The sequence below is a fragment of the Candoia aspera genome, chromosome 7 (genome assembly GCF_035149785.1).
Source record: "Candoia aspera isolate rCanAsp1 chromosome 7, rCanAsp1.hap2, whole genome shotgun sequence".
In the NCBI taxonomy this organism is placed as follows: Eukaryota; Metazoa; Chordata; class Lepidosauria; order Squamata; family Boidae; genus Candoia; species Candoia aspera.
Genome location: NC_086159.1, coordinates 15,361,130 through 15,379,844, shown reverse-complemented (window position 1 = coordinate 15,379,844; position 18,715 = coordinate 15,361,130). Strand labels below are relative to the sequence as shown.

The 18,715-nt window shown below is 39.9% G+C and overlaps 1 protein-coding gene across 1 annotated transcript in view; it reads left to right on the top strand.

Annotated features, from left to right (window-relative positions):
- CACNA1C (calcium voltage-gated channel subunit alpha1 C) overlaps positions 1-18,715 on the top strand; it is a 506,884-nt gene that overhangs the window by 287,121 nt on the left and 201,048 nt on the right. The window contains exons 4-5 of the mRNA XM_063309210.1: positions 3,351-3,490; positions 6,379-6,518. Coding sequence (XP_063165280.1) covers positions 3,351-3,490; positions 6,379-6,518 — 280 coding nt within the window. The remainder of the gene's footprint in view (positions 1-3,350; positions 3,491-6,378; positions 6,519-18,715) is intronic.

The window sequence follows — 18,715 nt, the reverse complement described above, 5'->3', positions numbered from 1 at the left end:
CACAATATGCTAAACCACAACTTTTAGCCTTGTCAAGCAAAATGTGTGGCACGGGCAAGAGATTACCTTCCTAATCTGAAAAGGATGCTTTGATCTCTAACACTTTTCAGTGAGTTTTCGTGGCCTCCCCAAGAGATGAAAGATGCACTGCAAGATTTACTGCAGGAATGGATCATTTTATGATGGCTGTGGCCCCCATGACATTTTGGGGGGAAGATAAGGGCTGCAGAGGTGGAACAGTGATGCACATCAGGATGGCAGTGTCATGCATTTGATTGATTGGTTGGTTGGTTGATTATGTGTTATCAAGTCATTTTTGATTCCTAGCTACCACATAGATTTTTTCCAGGACAATCTGTCCCTAACCTGGTCCTTCAGGTCTCCCAACTGTGCCCTCATCACCACTGTAACTGAGTCCATCCACCTTGCTGCTGGTCATCCTCTTCTCCTCTTTCTTTCTGCCTTTCCCAGCATTACAGCCTTTTCCAGAGAGCTGGGTCTTCACATCATGTGTCTGAAGTAGGATAATTTGAGCCTGGTCCATGCATTTGACAGAGCCAATATTTTCTCTTTGGCTTTTTTGTCCCCTCGGCATTGGCAGGGATGGTTCTTTGCTTTAACTAGATGAAACCTATTTTGGATCCTACCCTGCAATTTTTGTATAGCTCACATCTCAAAATAGTGAGGTAGCATCTCTGCATTTGTGGCCAGAGGAAGCTCCAGAGAAAGACGCACACATGCACACAGACACACACAAAAGAAAAAGGGTCTGGGGAACTGCTTGTGGTCTTGGGACCTCAATGTACCTATCCCGAGCTTCCTGAAATAATTGTGATTCCTTAAACAGATAAGTTAAAGATCTGGATTTCAATTTAGGCTTTGATCTGCGATACCCAGACTTTTATACCACAATTGCCTAACATACAGTTTATGCAACTCTCCCTAACCTTTCTGTAAACTGGGGATAGCTGGTTACTAATAGCCAATCACAAAATCCAAATAATTTGAAAATGCTATTACAAACTCTAAAACTCTCAGACAGTAATGAGCTAAAGTTGTGAGCTAAATTTTTAGTTTTTATTTAGGGCCGTGTCCTTGGATCTACATCTGATCCAAGCAAAACTTTGCTATATTTTGAGGCTGATATCAGATGGTTTGGGTTATGGACAACAGCGTGATCAGCAAGCAGCCAGCTGTTCTCTTGTAAGCAGCTGTCCTACTTCTCCCCAAGGAGTTAAAGCCTAAAGAATTAAAAGCATATCTAAGTGGCACCTTCTTCAGTGACTACAGCAGAGATCTTTGAAAACATCTGCATTGCTGCTATCAGCAAAGACCCAGGTTTGATTCTTAATGTTATAAATTTCTGCCAAGGCTTCTTTGTTTTTTCTGAAATAAGATGACCAGGTATCCTAAAATTGCCATGGCAGTGCTGATTTTGAGGGAATGTTCCTGTCCCCACACACCCAAAGAGGAAGCTGCCCTGTTTCCAGGATCCTGTCCTGGCTTGCTGGCTGGCAGTCAGCAGAAGCAACTGATCACTTGTCATTGTCCCATGTGAATATTCGAATAGGGCAATTGTATTGTAGCTTCAAAAACTCAAATGACTGCTAAAGGCAGCAAAGCAATACAAAATCTCTAACAGGTTACAGCCATTTGATGGCCATCCAGATTTTTCTAGCCTTAACTTGAGCACTAAGGTAGACTCAGCAAGCAAAAGTCATAGATATGGCATTATGTAATCAAACAGTCTCGCTAGTACGTGGCTTTGCTTTCATTCAAGTTTGGGGCTATCTCCTGGTAACTGGGAGTTTTTTTCCATTTCCTGACTGATAAAGGAGTTTATAGCATCTTAGTCACCCATTAACCTGATTTCACTTGGAAATCATTTTGCGCCCAAGGCGAAAGCACATTGCAGAAGCAGCAGCATTAGGAAATAGGAGCCATTCTCTCTGTGTCTGTATGAGTGTGTGTGTCTGGGTCTGTGTGTGTGATAGAGAGAGAAAGATAATGTGGTAGGATGATGATGACAACAATGATGATGATCCTGAATCTTCATCTGCATGATGAAGGCCTCTTCACTGAAGGCTGTGAACCATAATCTACCACACTAGCCCAGTGTGAGTTGGTAGATAGATGTTTTTTGCCTTGCCAGTCTAGAGCTGAGAGAGAGTGACTGGCCCAAGTCAGCCAGTAGGCTTCAGTATCTATGGGAAGACTTGAACCTGGGTCTCCCCGCTCCTCATCCAGTCCCTTCACCACAATGTCACACTAGCCCAGTTGTGTGTGTGTGTATGTATGTGTGTTCATGTCAATTTCTCACATTGTGATTTGTATTAGGTTTAAAGGTTATCAAGATACTCAAATTAGCCTTCAAAAACAAATAATTAAGATCTAATTCAAACCTAAAATTTATCTTAGCAGCATGACCCTGCACCTGCCGGAAGATGCTAGGAAGGAAAAAAAAACCCGTGAATTTCAAGGATCAAATAACTGGTTAAATACGTATTTTCCAAACTATTAAACTGCACCATTACTATAATCCAAGGGCACTATAGTATTCCAGATGTCGATAAACTGAAACTGAAGTTTTTCTAAAATGTGTGATCAGAAGTAAAGAATGCTGGGAGCTGACCATAGCAGTGATATGCCTACCTTCCTTTTGAATAACTCTAATCATGAAGTTTTCTTTTGCACTTTTTCACAACACTTCTCAATAACTCCTATCAGCAACTGCCTTCTCCCCAAAAAAAGTAACCTTTTTTTTTTTTTTGTCAGTAGTTGCAATGACAAACTTAGAACTCTAAATAATTCAACAGTATACAGTTCTACTTGGAATGGAAGTATGGAAATAGAAAGTAAAGAATTCCAGGAAACAGTTTATCAGTGTGCTCGTAAATTATTTCTCCCTCCTTATTTCTCCCTCAAAGTAGATTTCCAGAATATTATTTCATGAATTTTGATCCTGATATGTATATGATGCTTTTGCTTGACTGTGGAAATTTAAATTTCAAAAGTAACCAAATTAAAATAACTGTATATTGACTTATATGTAACTATCTCCATGGTTATAGGAGTTGAAGTCAAATACGTATGGAAGGCATTGGGTTGGGAAATATTGCCATGTTCCAGATAGCTAAAATCCTGCAGAATACATGGTTATGTATAAATTATTTGACTTGGGCTTGGAAGGAACATTAGGAAACAACCCCAGATGATGTGACCATCCTGTGAAGAAGACAATTGTTTTAAGTTGGAAGTATGGTCCCTTTTTTCTCCTCATGACATAATGTGCCTGTCATTTTCCAAAGTTAACCACCATGTTCCATGTTTTCTTTCTCTTTTCTCTGCAGGAACGAGTGGAATATCTCTTTCTCATAATTTTTACAGTGGAAGCATTTTTAAAAGTAATAGCATATGGACTTCTCTTTCATCCTAACGCTTACCTCCGCAATGGCTGGAATTTACTAGATTTTATAATTGTGGTAGTAGGGTAAGTATCTATATCTATTTCAAATCTTTGGGGAACCATGGGTGGTGTTTTCTTTAAAGAAAATACTACAGATATTTGAAAATTAAATATTATATTACTATGAAGAATACATAGATAAGATAGTGCTTCTTCCTGCCCCCCAGCCCGGCCCTTGCCTTTTGGAAGAGATTGTATGCTTTTAAAATATATCTGTCATATAGATATTTAGTATTTGAAGTATTTCAGATGCAGAGGTGCATTCAGAATGCAGCATCAGAATCCCACACATATCATCATAATTAAAGGTAAACATATTTGGAGTTGATACATCTGTGGAGCATCATCTCCCCCAAGGTGAGGTTGGCCTCATCCCTGTAAGTCCCTCAAGACTTGGTTGTGTCATCAGGCTTGGGCGTCTCAGGGGAATGGTGAGTTAATGAGATGGCTCCATTGTCTGTAAGATCTTATGTTTTCTCCTTGCCTTTTTAAATCATATATTATCGTTTTAATTGTTGATGGCCTTTTTATATTGCTATTTTATAATTTTTTTTATTGTAACCCACCAAGAGTCACCAAGATGGGTGGCTATATAAATCAGATAGCTATCTAGCTATCTAGCTATCTAGCTAGCAGATAAATAGATAGATAGATAGATAGATAGATAGATAGATAGATAGATAGATATGATATTAGTAGATAGATTTCCATAATATATTTTTCTTTGTTTAAAACATCTCCAGTAGTAGAATATCACATCTCTGTTTTGGTTCTGGGAAAGTTTTGTCCAACACTTTGTCCTTTTATTGCCATCTTTGAAATAGGTCATTGTCAGCCATTGTTACAAAGTAGAGTAGACTAAGAAACCAATGCCATATAGGTCAGGACTACTTTTATTCTAACCACTATATTAACAGAATAGTGCAAGTCTGTATGTGCTTCCCCCCCCCCCCCCGTTTATCTTTGGGAGAACTAGGGAGGGGCTCGTCTGAGTCATTTTCTCAAATTAGTTTCTTGGCCCTAGCTCAAGCCTCACTTACCCGACCATTGACTTTGTAGCAGCTCTTCCTCCTGTCCTTCAAGGCCATTTCCCATGCCTTCTATGTCAATAACCATTAAGGGAAGAAATCTCCCCAAAATGTGGATCTGTTTCCAGCCTCTCCACAATGACTAATGCCAGGATGAAAGTTAACCTCCCTTCTCTGAACCCAGGCACTCTAATTCAAATTTGTTTCCTAGCTAAACACCTCCCAATTACTTTTAGACAAAATATAAGAGATTTCCAATATCACTCTTGATACCTAGCAGTAATATAGAATGGAGCTTTGTGAATCTGTTGATATCAGAGTAGAAAGTAATAGCTCCTAATCTATATATTGGAAGATGTAATTTGACTGAATTTCCATTTTGTCTGTTCACTATAGGAACATCAGGCTTGGGCCACTTCTGCAGATATTTCATGTAAGAAAGAAGGTCCAAAGCCCCCTTGAGGAATTTTACTAGTCTTATTGAAGATGGCATTTTTGACAACCTCTTCACCATAAATTTCAGTTCTCACTATGAGAAGGAACCCACAAATTGACTTATAATTTCATATTAAATGACTAAAATAAAAATTTGGTGACAGTTCTATATATGTGAATTTACTTCATTAGAATGAAAAGTGCAACCAAGTTTTGATTTTCAGAGCAAACCAGACATCATCACAAAATCAATTTCTGAGACAAATCACAGAGAAGTTACTTCAACTTACACACTTTAAGGTTATAGTTATGAAAATCCAAGTCATTCATTTATTTATTTATTTATTTATTTATACATACATACATACATACATACATACATACATACATACATACCAGCAAGTTGCTGTCAACTCTTAGTGACCATATAGATAGACCTTCTCCAGAAGAAAGGGTATTAGTAGTCTGTTCAAAAATCTGGGCTTAATGACATACATTTTTCCTTCATCAGGAAAATATAGAAATATAAGTACTCTTGATTTTTCTGAGAGCTGATGAATCTCTGAATCCTTTATTTCATGGCCATGATTTTCAGGGACTGTAGTATCCCAGATACACCTGGCTTTCTCTTGTATGTGTAAATCCATTTTTTTCTTCTCTCTGTACATTCCTGGAGTGCATGTCACTGGCTTTATAGCTGTAACATTGAAAACTGTTACTTTTTTCTTCTTTTCCCATACATTCCTTACAGTATAGAGAGGCTGCAGGTTTGCAGCCAAAAGTATGTGCATTTATTAATACATTTGTAAGATTAGGAAGATTCTGTTAAATTTGGCACTGATTCTTCCAAATCTCTAGGCCTTTTTAGAAACTGCAAAACATGTCTGGAAATCATGTTATTGCCATTAACCAATATCTTGCTAGAGAGCCAGTTTGGTATAGTAGTTAAGGCACCAGGCTAGAAACCGGGAGACCGTGAGTTCTAGTCCCACCTTAGGCATGAAAGCCAGCTGGGTGGCCTTGGGCCAGTCGCTCTCTGAGCCCTAAGAAGGAGGCAATGGCAAACCACTTCCAAAAAACATTGCCAAGAAAACTGCAGGGACTTTTCCAGGCAGTCTCCAAGAATTGGACACGATTGAACAGATTAAAAAAAGTGTTTCTAACAGGGCATACAGTATGTGCATTTTGATTACAATCATCATTTTTACATTTTGTAAGCCAAATCATGTTTGAAATGGGAAAGAGGTAAAGAAGAGCATGTTATAGGCATTGTAGTTAGTTGCACCCATCAGTTACATTATCATAACGAAATACAAATATTTGTTGTATTTGATCTCCCTTGGGTAGGATCTTCTACAATATGTAAAGCAGCTTGACTGCTTCTTTCTCCATACTGTATACTAATCATTTCTTTCCCTTTTTTTCTCTCATTCCTCTCCCTTACCACAGGCTTTTTAGTGCAATTTTAGAACAAGCAACCAAAGCAGATGGGGTAAATTCACTAGGAGGCAAAGGGGCTGGATTTGATGTTAAAGCACTTCGGGCTTTCCGAGTACTGCGCCCTTTACGGCTGGTATCTGGAGTTCCTAGTAAGTAACGAAGTGGTTTTTTATTGCTTTTAGGCGCAAAAGCTTGTACCATGAAAAGACCCAGAAAGAAATAATTTAGGTAAATATTCTATTCATACTGTGAAAATTAATTTCAGGGTGGAATACAAAACAGGCTAGGCAGACGTTGCTCATGGCTGAGCTTATAATTTCCATCAAATAATTAAAAGGAATAAGGTTGAATGTCAGGTAAGAGAAACAGACAGATTTTTGTAAGAGCAGAGTTGCTATGTGGATCATGTGAGACTGAGCTATTTCTAAATGATATGAAATATTAGTTTAAAGCAACATGAAATGAATACATAATCATTATAATGAATCTACCATAAATTAAATCAGGGCAACAAGTGAGATGCTGGCTCTGAACTTGATGTTTATTGATAGTCTCACAAATGGCTGGCCTGATGAAGAAATCTTCCCATGCGATGCATGCCTGTTCTTTAATGCATTACGTTGTTCTTTCTCAAAAGTCTGGACATGTGAGCAATCATTTTTAATGCAGTGGGGTGATAGGAGCATTGTTTCCTGTCTGGAATTTTATTTTATTTTTATTTATTCCATCCCCACTAAAATGGTTTAGGATTTTTGTATTTATTACTTGGCTGAAAAATTCATTATTTGTTATACTGCATTGCTAACCTCTCACATCTGGTTCTAAGAAAAAGTATGTGATGATGGTACAGCATGAGCTGGAGTTGCCCATAATACAGTGGGGAAATAATGACCTGGCATCTTGGACACAAACAATAATTTGTACTTGGGAATGGAGAACCGCTATAGCTTGTGCAACATGAGAAATGTAGCATGGTGTACAGCAGTGTTCCTCAACTGTGGCAACTTTAGGATGGCTGGACTTCAACTCCCAGAATTCTCCAGCCACATGAGAAACACTGGTGTAGAGAATGTTATATGGAGTGAAGTCTTGAGTCTTAGGTACAAGTAGACAAAATAGTCATTTGTATGTTAGAAGAGAGACTTGGCTCACCTAAAACCCATGGAGGCAAAGGTAAGAGCAAATCCATCAATTGATAAAGTTTTTACTACCAGAGAATCCCTTTAGAGTAGATGTGGAAACCCATGAAGGTTTTCAGCTTAACAAAAATCTTGTAGAGCAGCAGGATGGCATTTATGGGGTTCCTTTCCCCTTAACCAAGTCATGTTGGGAATTATTTCAGAAAGAAGCCCCGGCAACTCATGAATATTTACTGGGTGCACCACCCATTATGATGCTGCTGTTCAACTCTCATTCATTTTGGTGGTTCTTGTATTGAAGGTCTTCCAGTGGATTGTGTATCACCATGACCTGGGCTGTCTGACATTGACTGTGTTGCTGTCAATGTGTACTGGGAGCTACTACTGATATGGCTGTTACATGGCCCTGTGATAGGATTTCCTTTGGGTTCAGATTGTGCAGAAACGAACAAAGGGTAATATCGCCACAAGGTACCAATAAGGTATGCTGCCCACTTGCCTTTGTTCAGCTGGGGCAAATGGACAGTAGAGAAAGGATTTTTCTGTATTGTGACAGCTGAACTCTGTGATGCTTTCCTAAAAGAGCTTTCATTATCCCCCTTCTGGTTTGCATTTTGGTATTTAGGAAAGACTTAGCTTCTTTCAGTCAGTGTTGACTCTGCATAAAGTAAGGTAGAGTTATTGACTGAGATGGAGATCAAGATGGAATCCAAACATTTTTCCAGCATTTCTGAGCTCCAGATGCCCTTTTGAGTGGAAGTGGGGCTTTCCATTCAAGATGGCTATGAGAGAGCCATCTTCTTGATTCTATGAGGCATATCTCACCTTAGTTGTTAAAATATCATTCTATCTCACTTGTCAAAGCAAAGTGTAAGAATCCAGACATAAATCACCCACCATTAAGCTACCAATGCAAGTAATGTCCTCCAGAGTTGGAATGAGATAAAAGAAGGCAGCTGCTTAAGCAGCCATTAGACCAGAAGTCTAGAAAGTTACACTCTCTCTCAATCTCTTTCTCCACATACAAACACACACACACACACACACACACACACATACACACAGACAAATAGATAGATAGATAGATAGATAGATAGATAGATAGATAGATAGATAGATAGATAGATAGAGTGTGAGAGACAGAGACAGAGAGACAGCGCACCAGTTTGGTGTAGGAGCTGGGCTAGAAACCCAGCCGGCTTTCATGCCTAAGGAGCTGGGCTAGAAACCAGGAGACTGAGAGTTCTAGTCCCGCCTTAGGCATGAAAGCCGGCTGGGTGACCTTGGGCCAGTCCCTCTCTCTCAGCCCTAGGAAAAAGGCAATGACAAACCACTTCAGAAAAACCTTGCCAAGAAAACTGTAGGGACTTGTCCAAGCAGTCTCTGAGAATCGGACATGATTGAATGGATCAAAAAACAAACAAATATACGCATTACTCTACTACATGTTATCTTTTGTCACTGAAAGACTTAAATTGGTATTCTTAGAAGCTGATTTAACAATTGGTGGGAGAAATCAACAGATTTTAAAGAAGGGTACAGGAAAATCAGTTTATTTAATAGGTGAATTAAAGGGGAATCTGTTGATTTTTAAAGGTGGATGGGGAGGGGGAAATAATGGCTATTAAAGGAAGGTTGGAGAAAATCCATGTTTTAAAAGTGGATTGCAGGAGGGAAATATTTTATTTAAACAGAGATATTGTGATGTAGTGGTTAAGATTAAAATCGAGGATGCCACGGGGGACCCCCAGGTTCAAGTCAACCCACAGTTGTGGAAAGTCACTGGTGGCTTTGGGCCTGAAACCCACTTCTCAGCCCAGCCTACCTTATAGGGCTGTTGTGAGGAAAAATTGGAGGACAGAATGCTGTGTATGCTATCTTGAGCTGCTGAAGGAAAAGCAGGATGTAATTCTAATAAATAAATAAATAAATGTGATTTGGAAATGGAAAATCAATTGATTTAAAAGGAAAGTTGGAAAAAATCAGTTTATTTTACAGAAAGATTTGTGGAAATCATTATCTCAGAATACATTTGATTTCTAAAATACATGGAAAAAGTGCATGACCAGTTTCATGCCGTGTCTGTTTTCTTCATGCAGCTTCTGTCACATTCCTCATGTTTTTTTCAACTTGAAAAAGAAAGTGGTTGTTCAAGATGCTGAAGGAGGCAGACTATCTGGACCCTTTTCAGTCAGGATTTAGGCCTGGACATGGGACCAAAGCGACATTGATTGCACTTGTGGATGGCCTCTGGTGGGAGTGGGATGAGGTGGGGTGTCCGTCCCAGTTCTTTTTGACCTCTCAGGAGCCTTTGATTCCATCCATCACAGTATCCTTCTGGATTGGCTTCAAGAGTTGGGAGGGGGAACACTGTGCTTTGCTGGTCTTCCTTCCTTAGGTGCTGAAGTGAGGAGAGAGATGAAGCCCACAGGTCCTGCTTTGTGGGGTGCTACAGTGTTCAACATCCTGTTTAACATCTATATGAAGCCACTAGCTGAGCTCATCTGACTGAGGATACCCAGCTTTATATCTCCATCTACGGCCACCCAAGGGATGCCATGGAGGTTCTGTCTTAATGTCTGGATGCTGTGGGGGCTTGGATGAAGAAGAACAGGCTTCAGCTCAACTCTAGCAAGACTGAGTGCCTCTGGTGCTAGGGCCTTCAGGTTCTGGGGATTCTCCATATTTGGTTCTGCATGGGGCTGCACTACCCCAGAGAAGACTGGTGTGCGGTTTTGGAGTCCTCCTGGACTCATGGCTCCTGTTTAAGGAACAGGTGGCAACTGTGGCTGGGAGGGCTTTCACACAACTTTATATTGTGCATCAGTTGTGTTGGCAGAGTGCTAGAAAGCATTTGGCCCATGAGAGATCAGAAAAGTCACACACCAGGCATTTCTATAAAAATAATTTTATTTACAGAAAGCAAAACATATTTAAAGGCTGTTTGCTGAGAGGAGAGATTTCTCTCAGCTGCTTATTCTCTGCAAGCCTACACAGAAGGGAAACTGAAACTAAAACAAGTTCAGGCAAGTTCCTCCCTTAGGCAATGCAACCATTAACACGTGAAAAGGGGACAATTAAATTCAACCTCTTCACCCGGCCAAAATGATTAGTTACCATAGTAACCTTAATCTGTAGTAGAAAACAATATATTAACAAGTTGCACCCATTTCTGGGCTGAGAGATTCTAATGCCTTAGTCACTTCCCAAATAGACTACTGTAATGCACTTTACATGGGGCTGCCCTTGAAGAGCATCCAGAAGCTGCAGCTGGTTCAAAATGCAGTAGCATGGGCAGTTATGTGCACTCCTCAACCAGCACATATTACACCTCTGCTCCACAAGTTGCATTGGCTGCCAGTGATCTTTGCTGTTCAATTCAAGGTGCTGGCAGTTACCTATACAGGTGGTCCTCATTTAACAACCAGTTGTTCAGCAACCATTTGAACCTATGACGCTGCTGAACAAATGATAGTTATGACCCGTCCTCGAACTTATGGCTGTCACAGTGTCCCCACAGTCACAAGATTGCGATTTGTGACCTTCTCTGTGAGCTTCCGACAAGGAAAGTCAACAGGGAAGCTGGCAAAAAGTTGCAAGTCACAGTCACGTAAGGGCCTCACTTAATGACAGCAACCAACACTGTCAGAACTGCTGTTGCTAAGCAGTGCAGTCATGTGGTTTTTCAACTTACAACTCTATCACTTAATGACAAAGTTTCCAGTCCCAATTAGCATCGTTAAGCAAGGACTACCTGTGAAGTCCTTTGTGGCATGGAGCCAGGTTGTCTGAGGAACAGCCTCTCCCTGACTGTGTCTACCCATCCCATCAGATCCAGTAGGAGAGACATGCTATGGGTACCTTCTGTTAAAAAGCGCCATCATGCAGGACTCAGGGAGTATTTTTGGTTGTGGCACCCGCCCTTTGGAACATCATCCTCCCAGAGATCAGATTAGCTCCAGCCCTGATAAACTGAAGACTTGGTTCTGTCACTGGGCATGGGGGTCAGGACGCATAGCAGAGCCCATGGGATGGTTGTGTTGATGGTTGTGGTGGTCTTTTTTACCTTGGCTGCTGATTTACAGTATATTTATTGTGTTATGGTGGTGAAATTGTGTTTTTAATGGTTGTTAGCCATCCAGAGTCATTATGTTCGGATGGGTGGTATTATTGAAAATTAAAATTAAAAAGGGCTGATAGGCAGGTCTGGACTTGTTTGTTTTCTAAGACCTGTTACTCTGAAAAGGGAATAGGAAGGAAAACATTAAATATGGATTTCTTTTTCAAAACGACAAAGCCAGTGACGTATAGTGATTAGAAAGTTGAAGGGACTTTGATTGAAACTCCAGGTAAGTCATAAAGTTCTCTGGGTGAGAGTCAACTATGCATTTCTCATCCAGACCTAATACTAACATGAGGATAACACTGGAAGAAATTAGCTCTTGGGAAACAAAAGAAATATCATAAATAAGAAAATAAAAATTAGGGTTAGCTTTTATTTATTACATGCAAGTTACTTTATACTTCACATATTAAAGTATTTGTCATATGGAAATACATATAAATGAACATGTGGGCAGACATATTACAGCTGTGGATATTCAGCACTTTCCATGAGTCTGTAACACTTAGGACTGATTCCAAATCTCATAGGTTCTTTTTTTCTGAAACCTTTCCATTCCATGTTTTCTCAATCAGTTTGAATCAGAGAGTAAATCTGTTGTAATTTCAAAAGGGTAAAATATAAAACAGTTTCTCTACCTCAATTAGTTATTTCCTAAGATCTGTGTATAATATATTTGGGGTTGCATCTGCATCTGGAACGTTCCATGACGTTTTTGGTGGACCTCTACACACAAGTATCTGCTTTCAACCATAATTTCCTCAGTTTGACTTCAAACACAGTAGAAGTAACACTGTGAGGAAAGTCTTCTATTTTTTTTTTAAAAGCAGATTGTTTGTCTTCTTTCTTTTCTTTTTACTTCTATTTCTTGTTCATTTCATTTTCAGTAGTGGGGGGGGGCGATTACATAGTCATCAATGTGGTACAAACATCCTCACAACTCTTCTTCCACAGATATTCTGGTTTGTGAATAAATTAGACTTGGCAGTCATTCACATTGTGTCTTCTAGCCCTCAGAGAGGGCAGTGTCTCCCCACTGTCAAAGTACTCTTTGACCCACTTTAGTATCATGGTATCATTCTTCTCTGCAGATGACAACACCTACTACTTTTCTTCTCACAAGCACCATGTGGCACTAGGGAGATGCTGCAAAGCTTACTCTTTAGAGATGGCACCCCTTCAGCAGATATGTGATGATGCCTTGTCATGTACTGTAGAGGGGACAGGTATGACAGCAACCTTGGATGCCATGGGCAGGATTCTGAGTCCTGAGAGGGTCCCCTGCATTTCAGCTTCTGTGTAAACACCCCAGTGATGATACTGAGAAACTGCAAGAACATAAAAGTGGAGCTTGATATTAGAGGTCCATATCCTTCAAGACGTAAAGAATAATAGCTGCTTGCCTAAAGCTCAGCTGCCTTCAGTAATAGCCATAGATCCACTTCCTTCCGCTTTAGTGCTTTCATTATTTTTGGATCACTTCTGTTGCCTCAGCTCCTGAAATCATACAAGTGACTACTGATCCAGCTGATCTTGAGGACCACCCATAGAGATCACCCCTCTTTTGCCCTTACTCAGGATGTTTGTCCCTATGTAGAGGAATTGCTGTCAATGGCTCAGGACTAGAGATAAGGCAGCTACAGGGCTGGTTTTGGAAGATTATATTGGCTTTGATTGGCTAAAGGCCACTCAAAACATTATCCAGCCTTTCCTTCCTTCCTTTCTACTTCTATAACTGCAGACTCTCAGGAGCAGCAATTCATCCACCAACCCTCTGTTTGGATAACCAACTTCCCTAGCCAATCAGAAGGACATGTCCCTGAATCCTAAGTACTTTTCCCCACATTCCTGAACGTTCCAGAGAAACCCAGAGAACTGTAAGTGTAGAGAGGGAAGCCATAGAACAGCTGCTTCCATGGAAGCTTTGCAACTGAAGATTATTGCAGAGCAGAGAGAAATCATCCCAAATCTGGATGGGCTGCTGGAGATATTTCTGTACTACTTAAATATTTGAAAGATCCTTGCTGTCTCTCTTGACTGAATGAAATAGCTTTGGCAGAACCAAAGGGTTTTTATCTTCTAGAGAAACTGAACAGGCACTTGCCATATTGTCTCAGTGCTTCTCCCAATAAATTATAGGTACATTTTTGCTTCTGTACTTTCTAATGCAACTGCCTGCATTAACAGCTATTAGAGACTCTTCCACATTTTCCACAAAGGCCATTTTCATTTTTTCCTCACTCATCGCTCAAAAGACTACAGAGTTTTCAAAGCTTGGTTCTGATGGAAGGATATATATTAATGTTACTTATTTTCTTCATTCCATCTGGTAGCCCCTGTTTTTCTTCATAAAGAACATAAGCATGAGAGCTGTGCCAAGTGTTCAAGTGTGTTTTGGAATGGACTGAATTGTTCTACCATCACCTATCCCAATGTTCATCTTGCACCTGTTTGCAGCCCATCTTTTGCTGCTCTGATAACAATGTTCTTCTTTCCCATGTAATGCCAGCAAATCAGGGGTCATGTGAATACAGTTAATGTCGGATGACATGTAGCCAGATAAATAATATAAAGTAACTAATGGTAGATAAAACTAATTCAGAGGAAGACTAGACTTTATTGCATTGTCCTCACTCTGAACAGCTGAGCACAGCATGTTTTTGTACGGTAATTCTAAGATTCATTAGCTTTGATTGCGAGTATAGAACTGGGCAGGAACTGTTCCAGATAGCACAGTATGAGTGTGATTTGGGGGAATTTGGCACTAGATTTCATATGTAGAAATATCTTTTTGTCTTGTCATTCCATGGATAATAAGCAAGGAAGAAAAAAAGTCTAACTGAAGTGGAAATAAAAATGTACGTGTTAACATTTTCGGTCACAAAGTAGATATAAAACTACATGGAATGTATACGGATAGCAGGAACGGCTGCCACCCTTTACAAATAGGCAATTGTTTATTGGGGAATAATAAGTAGAGTTTGTGCCGGAAGATGATTGAGAGAATAGAACACCTTGCTTGTTCACCAGAAGGGCATTTCTAAAATATTGCTTTCTAGCTGTATGGATTCCAGATGGCTGGCCATTCCAGAAGGTTATCAGCAGTTCTGTTTGATCACATGTAGTGGGCATTAAACATGGCATTGAAGTACAAACTGGCTTCTGAAAGGCAATGATATGACCATTGTAGATGTTTCTAGAGAATAAGCCTAAACAAATCCAGTCTGTAGCTGTATGAGTGGGAGATACTGCAATTAGAACCAATTAAGATTGGAGCGTGCCTATGCTGGGTTTATTATCCCAAATACTCTGCAGCTGTGGTATCCAAACCTCTGCCTTTTGTATCAGATTCTTTGTGAAAGGAAATAATTCCACTTATTCTCTGCATTTTTAATATTTGTAGAAGCATTAAACTGGGAGCATAGAGGGCTCTTGTATAGATGGAAGTTCTCATTTAGGAGAAAATACCCAATTCTATATGGAAGAACTCACTGTAGCAACTTAGAGTAAGGTTAAAATAAAGGTGGATTTGTATATGAAAAAGCAGTCAGAAAGTTACTCTAAGTTCATAGTGTCTAGGTGTAGAGCTGTGCTTCCCAGCCAGGGAATTTCCAAATGTGTAGACTTAACTCCCAGAATTCCTCAGCAAGCATGGCCATTCCTGAAATTCTAAGAGTTGAATTCTGCGCATCTGGAAGTTGCCCCAGTAGGAAGCACTGGCCTAGAGTCTGTTCTGACATCTGGAATTACTGATACAAGATTGATTTGAAGTTCCAGATCTGCACTAAAAGTATGCTGCATTCAGTTCAAACCAAAGATACAGCAGTGCATTCACACTTCATATGTTATATTTTTAACAAGAGTTAAGAAATGTGATTGTTCCCACAGTACATAGTTCAGACATTTATTAGAAATTATGCCAGCAGTTACTTGGAAATGGGTTAATAAGCACTCTGACATCTTCTTTCAATAATAGACAGTTACAGCAAAGTACTGGGCATATTTACCCAGGCACAGGTCTCAGTATGTTCATTATGGCTGATAAATGTAATTAGGATTGCAGTCTTAAGTTTGTACAGCATGTGAGATTCTAGCCCTCTACACTGAGGATAATTGATCATCCAAGGAAAAACTTCCAAAGAATTACACTGCATATCTGTTATTGAGATCAATGGAATTTAAAGGTACTACAGTAACCTTTGGTTGGATTATGCTCTACGTTAGTTGCTAAGGAAAAGGATTGACTGACTGATGAGCATAGATGAGATATTTATGTATTTATTCTTCTATCAAATTTCTCTGCCACCCATCTTGCATATGACGTATGTATGAAAAGGACAGGAAAACAGATTTGTGGGAAAAAAATGAGCCATATCTCTTTCTTTTTATCTCATTTGTAGCAAACCACATTTTTACTTTGCTTTTTGGATTGCATAATCTTCTTTGAATTCATGCTTTCTGGGTATGTTGTAAGGCTTGCTTGCCTATCAAATACTATACTGTATGTTTTGGAAGATAGCCAGCACTTCATTATACAAATCTGTGAAAGGAAGCAGTCTACAGCAGCAACTGATGGCATTGCCTTTGATCTTAGACCCATAATTTCAATAGTCTCTTAGAGAGATATATTTCTGTGTTTTGCTAAAACATGTCAATAATAAATCTTACAATCTTTTGTCAAAAAATAAATATTGGCATAATATACTGATCCCTCAATGCAATTTTACATTTGCAAGATCCCTATCTGAATTTGATATACTTTTATGTGTTATAAATAACTTCACAAGTGACACACTGAAGGGCTTCAATGGTATGTGGGGGTAGAGCCTTGTTCCTGATGGATAGAAGGTGAAGAAGCCATTCTGGTAATAGGTGTCTGGAAGCTATATCACCTTTAAAGAACCATTAAGTATCTGATACTTCATAATAATATGAAGTATCACTTAGAGCACACAAAAGAATCATACAAGACTTGCCAATTGGCCACCATTATGCTGCCATAATTAATTCTTGATGTTGTATCAAAAGGAGAAAACTTTCAGAAGTGAAGTGAAGCCAGAAGCAATTCTACTAGAGTTTGGACTTGTAGACTCTCCAATGTACAGTCTCTGAGATCAGCAGCCAGAGCTACAGCAATGGGAAGTTATGCTGGGACGTAGAGCATGAAGTACAGGAGGTATCTCTATTACTGTGTTGTAGAAAATTCAGGGGACCAGTCTCCAGGTTAGGCCTACCCAATCCAGAAGTTACTATTGGAAGTATAACCCTTCAGCACCTCATAACCTATTATCTATCTATCTATCTATCTATCTATCTATCTATCTATCTATCTATCTATCTTCCATTGTCTTCCCAAGCCTACTTGCCTCCTGACTCTGCATCTTATAGGATGTAGCTATGGGTCATTTTTTTCATTAGTGGTGATCATGTGATAAAGTTATACCCTTTGGGCAAAAAAATTTTTTGGAGAGGTAAGTATTATCACTAAACAAAAAATTGACTGCTCTCCTGAGTTAGGCTTATTGCATTTATTTACAGGACCATACCATAAGCTTAAAAATAAAGAACGTATTATATATTTAATTTTAGCAGCCAAAACAATAATTACGCAACATAAGATGCAGCTAGCTATGAGCTATGCTTGTCCTACCCACGACTCTGTGTACTTACAAGAAGTTGTTACAAGTAGCTGCTTCAGTAGTCCTTGTCCTGGCTGGATTCCCACTCCCCCAAAACACTCAGATTGCTTCCTTCAGCAGAGCTATGGGCCCTGAATAGTGAGTGAAAAGTTCCAAGACAGAGAATCAGGCTTCTGTTGGGTAAATACTAGAACTGGAGGTTTCCCAGTAATTCAAAGGCATGGATCTCTGGTAAATAATTTTACTACAGGATGAAGAAATCTGCTAAGAGAGAATTTCAGCAACTATCAAGTCTATAATGCAGAATTTTATTCATAATATCGTTACCTTGTCATGGTGCTGGAGCTTGAGCACCTCAATGATGCCATGAGCTAAACCGTGAAGGGCCACCCAAGATGGGAAGGTCATGACAGAGAGGTCAGACTAAATGCGATCCCTGGGGAAGGTAATGGCAACCCACCCCAGTATTCTTGCCGTGAAAACTAAATGGATCAGTACAACCAGAGATATGTCGGTATACCGTCGGAAGATGAGACCCCCAGGTCGGAAGATGGTCAAAATGCTACTGGGGAGGAACAGAGGATGAGTTCAACTAGCCCCAGACGTGATGACGCAGCTAGCTCAAAGCCGAAAGGACAGCTAGCAGCCGACGGTGCTGGTGGTGAACGGCGAATCCGATGTTCTAAGGATCAACACACCATTGGAACCTGGAATGTAAGATCTAAGAGCCAGGGCAAATTGGATGTGGTTATTGGTGAGATGTCAAGATTAGATAGACATTTTGGGCGTCAGTGAACTGAAATGGACTGGAATGGGCCACTTCACATCAAATGACCACCAGATCTACTACTGTGGACAAGAGGACCACAAAAGAAATGGAGTAGCCTTCATAATTAATAGTAAAGTGGCTAACGCAGTGCTTGGATACAATCCAAAAAACAACAGAATGATCTCAATTCGAATTCAGGGCAAGCCATCTAACATCACAGTGATCCAAATATACGCCCCAACCACAAATGCTGAAGAAGCTGAAGTAGAGCAGTTCTACGAGGATCTGCAGCACCTACTGGACAACACGCCTAAAAGAGATGTTATTTTCATCACAGGAGACTGGAATGCTAAGGTGGGCAGTCAAATGACACCTGGAATTACAGGTAAGCATGGCCTGGGAGAACAAAACGAAGCAGGACATAGGCTGATAGAATTTTGCCAAGACAACTCACTCTGCATAACAAACACTCTCTTCCAACAACCTAAGAGACGGCTTTATACATGGACTTCCCCAGATGGACAACACCGAAATCAGATTGACTACATCCTTTGCAGCCAAAGATGGCGGACATCTATACAGTCGGTAAAAACAAGACCTGGAGCTGACTGTAGTTCAGATCATGAACTTCTTCTTGCACAATTTAGGATCAGACTAAAGAGATTAGGGAAGACCC